Source organism: Miniopterus schreibersii, assembly GCF_964146895.1.
Source record: "Miniopterus schreibersii genome assembly, chromosome: 4".
NCBI classification, from domain to species: Eukaryota; Metazoa; Chordata; class Mammalia; order Chiroptera; family Miniopteridae; genus Miniopterus; species Miniopterus schreibersii.
This window is the reverse complement of record NC_138105.1, coordinates 78,266,462-78,278,628: the sequence shown is the minus strand read 5'-3', so window position 1 is coordinate 78,278,628 and position 12,167 is coordinate 78,266,462. Positions and strand designations below refer to the sequence as shown.

General features: G+C 47.0%; 1 protein-coding gene across 1 annotated transcript; it reads right to left on the bottom strand.

Moving 5' to 3' along the window:
- Positions 1-904: 904 nt before the first annotated feature.
- NEFM (neurofilament medium chain) lies at positions 905-5,999 on the bottom strand. The gene is made up of 3 exons (XM_081135200.1): positions 4,893-5,999; positions 4,087-4,211; positions 905-2,682 (listed from the first exon to the last, which is right to left on the bottom strand). The coding sequence occupies exons 1-3, from the start codon at positions 5,970-5,972 to the stop codon at positions 1,395-1,397; spliced, it is 2,493 nt and encodes an 830-aa protein (XP_080991326.1). The 5' UTR covers positions 5,973-5,999; the 3' UTR covers positions 905-1,394.
- Between the last annotated feature and the right edge of the window lie 6,168 nt (positions 6,000-12,167).

Below are 12,167 nucleotides of genomic sequence, written 5' to 3'. Positions count from 1 at the left end.
ATTAGTAGTTTTCAAGGTCTAGAACAGATATACGTTGAAAAGGGATCTGCATTATTTCCTTGGTCAAGATCAGGCTTCAAAAAAAATTTTTTTTAAAAGCACTTAGAGTGCTAATATCAGAAAATCTATTTTTTTCTTTCTAAGTGAGGTATTTTATTTATTTTTGACATTATTTTCCCAATTGATAAAATACTTAAAGTATAAATCTCCATCAACCATATCAAGAATCTGGTTGGGTAGCTCAGTTGTTTATAGCATCATCCCGATACACCAAGCTATGGGTTTGGTCTTGGGTCTGGGCACATACAAGAATCAACCAATGAATGCATAAATAAGTGGAACAGCAAATCCATGTCTCTCTCTCCCCCATTCCTCTCTTTCTCTAAAATCAATAAAAATTAAAAAAAGAATCAGTGCTGCTGGTGTGCATGTGCGTGTGCGTGTGTATCAGAACCAAACATCTGAGCCTGGATATTTTTTGTTAGTACTCATATTATGGTTTCAATCTTGCTTCTTCTGGACATTGTTATAAATGCCACAAGGCCCTTTGTGTAACGACTCCTTTATATGTCCCTCTTACCTTGAAGTTCTCCGTGTTTTGGCTTGTGATGGAAACACCTGGAGACTGAAGACTTCTATCCCACCATCTTTACCTTTTGATCTGATGTGTTTTTTTATTCCAAAAAACATGATTTTGAAATTTTGGGACGAAGGTTAGGCTAAGTAAAGATTCTGACACCTGAAAATGCTTTCAGTGATTATGTTTTCCCAGAATTCACTCTCAGGGAAATACTGAAAAGAAATACAGGTTGCCTATAATCTCCCAAATAATGTACTCCTAGGAAAGAAAGGGTCAGGTAGTGAAGATTTCCCTTTGAAATGACTTTAACACCAAGCCATCGACTATGTTTCCAGTATGACCTTTATTGAGCAAGTACTGCTGTGACGTTTAACATCAATCAACGAGAGGTTGCAGACTGTGCATGTCAACGAGGTTCTCCCATGAAAGAAAGTCCATTTTAAATGCACCAGTGAGGTAAACATAATTATTCATATATAGCTTTCTTAAGGCTAGGAGAGTTCTGTGTTTCATTTATTTTTGGCTCAGTTGGTTCTTTGCATAATACATCTCAAGACATCCCCCCTCTGAGTGCCCCCCTTCCGGCAGCTTAGGAAATTGGCCGATTCCCCGGGTACATACAATATCATGCATTTGAACCCCCCAAAAGACGGAGGAGGGAGCGACCTGAGCTTGCATGCAGTTCCCTCATATTGCACAAGGTAAAATACAATGTCTGGAGCCCCCATGGGAGAACCCGTTCTACGCTGAAGCTGTCAATCACATGCATTTTGAAATTGTCATATGGCTTAACCTTTTGAACGGCCTCAAGTTATCAGTCGTTCTGGGCCATTTCCTTCACTATGGCGTGTGAAGTGACCTTCTCTACCTTTTTAGTAGACACTAGCTTCTCCTCAAAGGTCTCCTCATGCTCTTCGACCTTTTGAGTGACAGTGACAGATTTAGTGATGTATTTGGTAGCACCGTCTCCCCCTTCGGTGATTTTTTCTATCTTTTTGGTCACCACCACTTTCCCCTCACTCTTGTCACCCGCCTTCTTCTCATCTGCTGGGCTCAGGTCTAGCCCGTTGGTGACAACGCCCATGTCTTCTCCCTGGCTGCCCTTCTCCTGGGGCTCCTGCCCCGGCGCCTCCCCTGCCACCTCCCCGTTGATGGCTATGTCTTCCTTCCTGGACGCCTGTGCCCCTGCGTCCCCGCCTTCCTCCTCGCTCCCCCCCTCCTCTTCGGCTCTCTCCTTCTGGGGCTGCTGAGGCCTCTCCTCCTTGGCGCCCGTCTCCACGCTCACCTTGACGGCCTTGGTGATGGTCACCACCTCCCGCGTGGCCTCTTCCTTGCCTGGGGACGCCGCCTTCTTCTCCGGCGCGTCCTTGCTCTCGGCCTTCGTCTCCTTGGCGGCCTCCGTGGCTGCTGCTTTCTTTGCCCCCTGCACCTGCCCTGCCTCCTCTATCTGCTCACCTTTCCCAGCTCCTGGGGATGCCTTTGGCCTCCCCTCTTCCACTGGCGACTTTGGGACGGGGGACTTGGCCTTCTCGGGCGTGTCCACCTTGGCCACCACGCCCTCCCTCTTCCCCTCGCTTGGCTTCTCTTCCTTAGTCTCAGCTTCCTCTCCTTCGCCTTCCTCCTCAGTCTCCCCTTCATGCTCACCCTCCTCTTTCTCGCTGGAACCTTCCTTCTCGGATCCCCCTTCCTCGGCTTGGTCTGACTTGGCCCCCTCCTCCTCCTCCTCCTCCTCTTCTTCCTCCTGCTCTCCGCCTTCCTCCCCTTCCAGGGCAGGCGCCGTGCCCTTCTCTGGAGACTTCGTGGTGGCCGCCACCGCCTCGGCTTCCCGGGGCTCTTCCTCCTTCCCTGCCTGCCTGGAAACTGCCAGCTCCTCGGCAATGGCCGTCAGGGCCTCTTCCATCTCCGACTTCTCGTCTTCCACTTTGGTCTCCTCTATGATCTCCTCCACGAATTTGTGCTGCACCTTCAGCTTGGGAGCCTCTACCTTGGTTTTCTGAATCTTACTGGATATGGTGACCGAGGGCTGCCGGTGTGTGTACAGCGGCCCTGCGATGCTTCCTGAAAAGGTGCTAAACCTGGTCTCTTCGCCTTCCAGGAGTTTCCTAAGGAGATCATCAAGGAAGACAAGACGGAGTTAAAACCTCATGGGGCCTCCTGGGCTTCATCACATAACGGGGGATGCAGTAGGTACCTTTGAATAAGTAGAATCCCATCAAGGATTCCATCAAGGCGGCGTGTCATATCTTATTATCATTTCACTGGTATATTGTGTCATATTCCGTGACAGATACTCTGGGGCCACTTAGCCAAGCCCCTGCTGCAGTAACTAACCACTGCCAATGGCCCATTCATCAGGCCCAGCCAGCAAGTCCCCCTCGCTGCGTCAGTCCCTTTGGTGCCACATGAGTATATTGAAAAGCTCCGTGGTGGCCAAAAAAACCTTAGTGATCTTCCTGAGAACTGGAACTTTCGGGATGTATATACACTAAATTTCCTTCAGCAAATATAATGTTAAAAAATGTATTGAGCATATATCAGAACTCAGGCTCTTTATACACCCATATCCAAACCTCTCTCTATCTCAGCCTATAAACAGCTAGGTGCTAATATGGGTGTATCAAGTTATAAATTGATCTGCAATGTTAATCATAAAGGGCTTTTCAATTATTCAGCTTTCCTGAAAAGTAAGATAACTCTGTGAGTTCACTTTATTCTTATAAAATTATAATGACCTTATGGGTGGTAGAAAAACTGTTTAGTCAATTATTTTGTCCTGTGAACTTAGTCAACAGCAAGGTGACATCAGTTAGTAGACCTATAATCTCCTCTCTCTCTCTGGCTGTATATCGACATCTATAGATGTAAATCTACTTACATTAAGATTTAGATCTATAGATTTATATCTCTAGATCTAAATATATGTGGATACATATCATACATGACCTATATAAAGACATATAATCTATATTATACAGTCTAAGGTAAAACATAATACATCTAAATTATCTATATAGCTATATATGCACATATATATTCTAATATCTCAATCTATATCTATTCTCAGCCAGACGATGGCAATAGTAAGCTGTAACAGAGAAAGAGAGAAATTGAATGTCTGGGTGTTTGTCCTTGACATTGTCAAACTGAGAAGCCGAAGCCACAGATGAAATATTAAATCCTCAAACTCCGTTTTTCCTTCAGACATTCGGAAAACACTTTTCACGAAAGTAAAAAGTTTAAGCGTAAGCATTTAAATTTACCTGAGCTCCTCCCCAACCCCCTCGTGTAATTCATAACAATTTCAACTAATGCTTCCTCTTTTAAAGCTGCATAAAAAGCGGTAGAAGCACATTTGCAATTCTTTCGAATAATTTCTTCCTAATGAGAAAGGAAAACAGACGCTGACTGAAGCCTCTGAAACCTGCTGGCTACGCGGGAGTGAGGAGGCGCTGTGGGAACAGCCTCCGCAGTGCGGCATTTCGGTCACGTCCGCAGCAGCCCCGTACCTGTACGCGGCGATCTCGATATCCAGGGCCATCTTCACGTTGAGGAGATCCTGGTACTCTCGCAAATGACGAGCCATCTCCCACTTGGTGCCCCGAAGCTCATTCTCCAACTGCTGGATGGTGTCCTGAAACAGACAGAGGGTCTTCATCGACTCCCCCGCCCAAACGGCAATTTCTTTCGCAAACCACTCGCTACCCCTCCAATATTGCACCCCTCCCCCTCCCCCTGTTAACAAAATGTAAGGGATTCTTAAATATACAAACTAGGGTCAATAAGGCATTTCCTGAGCACACCATTCGCTGAGCCCAGGGGATCTAGAACGCATCTCGGCAGGAAACAAACGTGCGTGGGGAAACCGCACGCCTGACCTGGCCCTGCCCATCTGAGCCCTTTGGACTGAAGCTAATTTTGAGGGTTCCTCCGCTCGCGGCTGGAAAAGCGGAGAATACACGCGTTTCCGCAGGAGCCGTCTGAAAGTTGCTGCTCTGTCAACTACCCGAAGGCAAACTTCCTACTTGAAATGCGCAAGCATGCAAACACTAGAACTCCCGGGGACAAGAAGCGCGTTTGGAAAAAAGGTCAGGGCCCTTAGAAGCTGGAGAGGGCGAGCCGGGGAGGAGGGTGGGGGTGCTGGGTAGGGGCGAGGGCGCTTTGCGCGTCTAACTCGGGCGTGCGTCGCGCTCCCGAGCCCTGGCCCGCAGTCACCAGGGAGCGCTGCGGAGCAGGCGCCGGGGCGCGCGCCTGAGGGTCGGGGGCGCGCGGCGCTGGCGCTGGCGCAGGCGGGCGGCGCAGCCTCGGTTCCTACCTGGTAGCTGCTGAGGTCGTGGTTGTGGCGCTCCTCGATGTCGCTGAGCTGCCGCTCCAGGGACTCCTTGGTGCCGCGCACCGACTCGAGCTCGATGCTCTTGGACTGCAGCTGGCGCCGGTACTCGGCAATCTCTTCCTTGGCGGAGCGGATGGCCTCCTTGTTCTGCTCGGCCGCCTCGGTGAGCTTGGCGTAGCGGCACTTAAACCACTCTTCTGCCTGGTGCATGTTCTGGTCGGAGTGGCACTCGAGCTGGGAGCGGATTTCCTTCAGCGCCGACGAGATGTCCGTCTTCAGGTAGTCTTTGCGCTCCACGGTGATGTGCGACGCCTGGATCTGGGCCAGCAGGTCGGCCACCTCTTCCTCGTGATTGCTCCGTAGGAAGGCCACCTCGTCCTGCAGGGACTGCACCTTCTTGTCCAGCTCCACCTTCACCAGCGACGCCTCCTCGATGTCTTTGCGCAGCGCTCGGATGGCCGCCTCGGTGTCGTCGCGCAGCCGCGCTTCCTCCTCGAAGCGCTCCTTGAGCCGGTGGATGTCTTCCTCCAGGTGGTCCGAGTCCAGCTGTACCTGAGCCTTCTCGTGGTTCACCATCTCGAGGGTGGCGCGCAGCTCGCGGATCTCCTGGTCGTACGCGTCGCCCAGCTGGGCGTGCGAGGCTTGCTTCTGCCGCAGCGCCTGGATCTCCGCCTCGATCTCCTTGTTCTGCTGCTCCAGGTAGTGCACCTTCTCGATGTAGCCGGCGAAGCGGTCGTTCAGCCCCTGCAGCTGCTCCTTCTCGTTGGAGCGGGACAGCTTGTAGTCGCCGCCCGCCGCCGAGACGCCGTTGAGCAGGGACGACGATTGGCTGAAGTCGAGGCTGCTCTCGGCCGAGCTGAGCACGGCGGCGCTGTAGGCGAGGCGCGGCCCGAGCGCGCTGCGCTTGTACGAGGAGGACACGGTGCTGGGCGAGCTCCGCGACCACGACTGCGAGCGGAAGCCGCTCGACGGGGAGCCGCTCAGGCGGCTGAAGCCCGAGCGGGTCTCGGTGACCCGCCGGTAGACGGACGGGTTGCCCAGCGAGTCCAGCGTGTAGCTCATGGCGGAGGCCTCGGGGTGTGTGGCTGTCACAGCGGCTGCCGGCCTCGGCGCAGCCCATTTATAGCCGCGGCGGCGGGTCCCGGGCTGCGGCCCCGCCCCGCGGAGGCGGCGGCCGAGGGGGCGGGGACTGCGGGTGCCGGGCCGAGGGGGGTGGGGAGGAAGGGGGTACGGACGGCCCAGCGGTGATTCAGCGCCCGGCCCCGCGTGGGCCCCCGCCACCCCGCACCCCGACTTTGCAGCCTCGGCCCTGGCCCCTCCCCCGGTTCTCCTTTACTCCTAGACCACTTGCCCCCCCCCCCCAGCCCCTCTCTCCGTTTCTCTCCACTTTCGGGTTGCATTTCTCACCCCGGGCGCCAGGATCCGCGCCACGCCCTTCCTTTGTCTTTTCTTTCCCCGCGGGTCGGGCAGCTCTTCTCCCCACCCCCTGGCCACCTTGCTTCTCCCCTAGCTCTCTGCACGCCGCACCCCACGGCTTTCTCTTCTGTTGCCTTTCCTCCGCTACTTTCCCCGTTACCCATTTTCCATGCGTCATCACTTTTCCTGCTCCTGGGCATCTCCTCGCCCTCCCACTTTCAGCCTCCCTTAGCCCCACTCTCCCTGCCCTCCTCCGAGCCCTTTCCTCCTGGACCTTTTTCTTGCCGGGCTCCCCTCCTCCCCTCCCCCAACAGCCTCCCCTCCCCCCTCCCCGCGCCTCCTTCCCTTCCCCCACCTTCGTCTTAAAGCAGACCTCCGGGAGCGAGTTGGGACTAGAAGAAAAAGACAAAAAGACGCTGAGAAAGGATCGGCCTGAAGGCTTCGGGCAGGGAACAAAGAGGACGGGTGGGCCGGGGCGGGGGTTGTGTGAAAAGTGGGGTAGGACGCTCTGTGTGGCTTAGCGCTCGGGGGACGTCCGCAGCTTCCGCGGGGGCAGAAGGTAAGGCGCCCGGGCTCGGGCTCGCTGTGGCGCCGGCAGCACCTCGGACAGCGCCCGGGCGCCGGCTCCCCGCCCCGGCTCGGCGCCCGCGGGGCTGCCGGGGGCGGCCCTGGGGGCTTCCTTCCTCTCGTCCCCGGGCGAAGACAACGAAAGCCTATTGGTAGTGACTTTGTTTGCAGGAGTCAAGCTGGAATCGCACACTAAGATTTCTCTGCAATGCAGGGTTGGCACCATGATTAGATTGCAGATTTTGAAAACACCTAAAATTCATTCAACTTGTAGCCCAGTTTGAGTTTTCTAACATGACGGATGCGCGGAATCAAGAGATACAGGGCCTGACATTTGAAGGTCAAATGTTCCTTGGGAAGGGGAATTTGAAATCTGCTGAGATGAAAAGTCCAGGGAAATAGAGTTGATAAGTTTGAACACAACCCATTGCCTTGTCATCTTTCTGTTCAGTGCTCCCTGGGGGCGACTGCGATGATTGAAAAGCGTCTGAATTAATTTAAAATTAATTTAAAAGTTGTCACACAGATTCACCACAACCTTGAGTAAAACCAAATATTTTTTCTCCATTTAAAGTGTAATATATTTCCCTATTTAGATTTTAATGACTAATCTGGAATAGATTTTCCATATCTTTCAGCATGTTTATTTAAACGAGGAATCTACATCAGACATCCTGCTATATGGTGCAATGTTAACTGTTAAAATGTCTTTTGGGGGAATTCAGGGTAAAAAAGTTCAGGATACTGTAAGACCAAGTGAGGAGCAGCATGCAGGACTCATGACCATGTTTGCTGGGGCCACAGGCACGGTGATGGCAAAATGCTTACTGTGGCTGAGAAGGAACCACTGCTTCTGAGAAGCAGAGACCCCAGACTTCATGTTTTCTTTTCACAGCATGCTTTCTCTAGTCCCTGTTTTATTAAGTGATGAGATCATGTCAATCAGTAAGTGATCAGAAAAAGCCTGGGTTTCTAGAGATTTTTATTTTTAGATTTTATTTTTATAAGGTCTCTTGGCCCACTTGTATTTTAAAATAGCAGGGGTTAATTTAGGGAGTTACTTTTGGTTTGTTAATGTCAAACTGCAGCATTGCAGGTTGTGTGGGGGAAGGCTGTTCTAGTTTGCTGTGTGACGGGTTGGTTATCTTTCAGGCAAAGAGAACCCGTGTCTCAAGCTGTTGGGAGAGACAGATGACAGAGTGAGGGGACTGACCTGTGAATATCGTGCAAACAGGATTTTCTGGTTTCAGATGGAAAAAGAAAAGAAAAGGGGGGGCGGAGGGAATTGCCCTGCCCTTTTGTTAAGTACTGCCAGTCTCCAGGTTGGACTCTGAGAAAGATGTGATCAGACAAGGCCAACATGCTAATTATGCAGTAATTATGCTTAAGTCACTTATTACTTTCTACTTTTATTTAAAAAACATAAAAACCTTTTGGCAATTTCATGTTGCATACACACTTACAGTACTTTCGGTAAAAAGAGCAAATGGTTAACAGGCAGGCTGCTGCAGTTAGTCTTCTTCAGGTCTTTGAAAATGAAATGACTCTGCAGAGAGACATTTACAAGGAAACACATGTCTAACTTCACAATGAGCCTGCTTTGCCTTGTATCTCAACTAGCTCAGAAATTGTTAAGCTTCCATCTGGTTACAGAAGGAGGAAAGCATTGTGTACAAACAAAATAACAGCCAATTGCTCAAACTAAATTCAGTGAGTGTCTAGACTCTATAGCTTGAAATCGTAGCTTCAATGTCACATGCAGTGTATTGTTCAGTCTGACCACAACAGGGTAATGCAGAGTTATGACAGGCACCTTATTAAAGAAACAAAAGTTCTCATGGCTTAAAAAATGATTGATCCAGTTCCACATTTATCAAAATGTTTTCTTTTGTATTAGACTTTGCACTTTAATCATGATTTTGGAAGGTGACTTGAAGGTTATGCTCATCAGTGAATGTAGTATGAAAACTTTTAAAAAAATCTATAACATCTTTCCCTCTTTGTCTCATAATTTTGAAGAACATTTATCATGCTAATATTTTCCATAGAAAGAAATACAAAGCTTTGCATTTTTTTACCTTGATGGCAATAAGGCTATGGGATCTTCTGAAAGGATTAGGAAAGGAAACAAGCCTAAGGATTTATCTGAATTTACAGCACTGTTGAGTTTGACTCTGATACTTTTATAATTTATTTTAAATAGGTAAGTTACACATACGATTTAGATGTCAATTTAGAATTGTACATTTATAATGAAAATTATCTCTCGATTGTTGTACCCCAAGTTGCAGTGTGTTTTGAATCACTTTATAGGGAAACCCAGAGCATACTATGTGTTCCTTCAGTAAAGTGAGAAGGTTAACTTTGTAGTGAAGAGATAGCTTTTCCCAGGTCTTATCTAAGGATAATATCTTTTGTATAAGGGACTTATTCATATTTATCTTATAGGGGTTTATTTGGCCAAAAAGTAAGGTTAGAAAGATAAAGAGTTGGGCATTTTCTTCCTTCTTCAATATTTCCTTACATTTTAAAGAATGCGTGTTTGATACACAAAAATGCAAAAATGGGATGTGGGAACCAGGCAGCAAGCAAGAAGCTCTGGTAGGTTGAATCTAAGAGTAGATGATCTTACTTTCTCTCAACTTACTCTGATGTCTTAAACCTGATCCCTGTGCCTGGGATCTGAAGTTAGAACGCATGATAAACAATTATTTAGAAACCGCCCTTTGCTAATTAGTTAAGGGGCTGTTGATGCAGGGAGCTAGGGACTTTGCCCCCTGGAGTGGGAACATGAGGGAAATGGAAACTAAAATACTTATTTCTACCTAAGCTGAGGGATGTCAAACTTTGAAAGCAGCTTTGACTTTTGTTCTTTTGGATTTGAGATGTTGAAAGCAAAATAGCAATATCCTCAGGGAGGAAAGGCTGGTTTTTGTCAGGCAAATTGGGATGTACGTGTCCTTGTTGTCTTTAATTAAACCAAGTCCGTCTGAACCTCAGTGTTCTTTTTCTAATATTAACCAATGAAATGGTGTTTGTTTCCCTTGCCAACATTTTTGTTCATTAAATATTGCCCTTTATTGCTGTCCGTGACTGTTTTTATGAAAAGTTAATTGAAGTATTTAAAAAATTAAAAACATTTCATATCTTTATACTGTTCCAAACATAAGCTTAGTCAGCTTTGAAATCCTATATCTGGAAGTTTTGTGTTTTAAGGAGGAAAGTTTTCGTTTTTAGCTTTAACATAGCTTGACGATTTTTTTGGTTTTTTTTTGCTGTGTAATGCCTTCACCCCACCACCTCGAATCAGTTCTGTAAAAGCCAGAGGGAGAGGACACTTAGTTTTTTAAAAAAGTATTTAAGATAGCCTTTCTAAAAGTGACTCTATAAATAAAATTCAGTAGGTGCGTAACAAAACAGTTCTGCTGTATTAGTTTTCAGCATGATTTTAATGGGACACGTTGGCTTTATCTGTAAAGGGGCAGATCTGGATGATAAATGCCTGGATTCCTAAAACCCTGCGTTGCTCATAACTGCACCAGTGCAGCCCTAGGATATTTACAGCATATTTTACCCCAAGCTGACCAAGGCCTGGCTTAGCAAGGGACACAATGATTTTATTAGAAACTCTTAATTAAAATGAGCTTTGTAAAACTGGAGCAGATCAATGATCTAGTATCTTTGGACCAAGTTTTTGAAGAAAGCTAAACCCAAGGACATAAAGTCAGAATAAAAGCCCCACCTAATGATGAAGTCTCAGTGTCCCAGGACTGGTTCTTTCTTCTGATCTCAGCAATTCGGAAAAGCAGTGTTCTTCAGAATCCTCTGAAAATGGGCTCGCTGTCAGAACATTCTCTTTTTACTTAGATTGCCACAAACATCATATAATTTAGAATCCTTTTGCTCACTTATTTTTTGGTTAAAACTAACATACGCTTAGTGTGGAAATTTACAAAATGCAGAGAAACTAAGTATTTTCTTCTGTTTTTTTCTCTGTAATTTAAATATAGATGGATCTTTCTTCTTATATAATTCCATACCCTGCTTCGTAAAGTAAATATATCTGAGTATGCAGCTTGCTATGTTAGAGGAAGGAACGCGGTATTGTATGCCATCAGACCTGGGTTGTAGCCAACTGCTTGATTTTCATTTTCCTGTTTAAGAAAAGATTTTTTAAGGGCCCTTTAGATCAAGAATGGTGAAGTAATAATAACAATAATATAATGGTAATGATAGTGGATTAAGGAAGCCTGATTGGGTCTGTGTATTAATTTCTGTCTTTCTGCCATGCCTCTCTTTCCTTGTGTTACGGAGAGCAGTGTCATTGTGAAGTTGAAGGTGGTGATGTGACAGTCAGAAGTGGTGACCTGCAAGCTGGCCTCGCCAGGCCTGAATTCTGCATTCCTTTACATTTAATGGGTACTCTTAATCCAAAGGCCATCATCATCGCCACCACCATCAGATTTTACACATTCATAACACTTTACATCTAAGAAGCAAAGCAAACAGAAAAAGCCCCACTTGTGATCTGGCCCGAGCGCTGGTGGTAGACAGGGTAGAGCGCAAATTATTATTCTCATTTTACAGTTGATGAAATTGAAAGCTCTGTCCATGGCCACCCATTGGGTAAGTGGTGATGACAGGACCAGAACTCGTCTTCTGACACTAGTACTAATATTTTAAAAAATTCTTTTAGTAAGGCAGCAAAGCCAGTCTCAATCAGCATGATTTTAAACAGTGGCAGATTTTAGTAATATAACAATAACTGGTATTTATTAAGTGCTTACTAGATGCCTATCACTATGCCAAGACTTTACTGGATTATCTCATTTAACCATCACAGTCTTGTAAGGTGACACTATTAGTGTCCCCATTTTGAGGAATAAGCAATGGATTATGCAGGCACAGAGAGGCAAAGCACTGCACACAGCTGGGAAATGGTGAAGTTGGGATATGAATCCAGGCTCTGGAGGGAGGATGGCCCTCCCCGTGGTGGAACATGGCCTTGAAGGCCATGCCATCAGTCTTAAAAATGTTATTTAAAAGCTAATTGTTCAACTGTTAGGTCATGTAAAAAAAATCCAGGATATACACTATGCAATCTTTTTGCTGCCTTTTTTCTAGTTATATAAAAAAGAAAACATTTTAATATTTCCTCAGATGAACATTATTTCTTGGCTTGTTCATTTATTAAAGATACTTAAAAATTAAAACTTGGAATTAGGCGTCTTTCTTATTTTTTCAACCCAAATTAATGTTCTATGTAATTTGAAG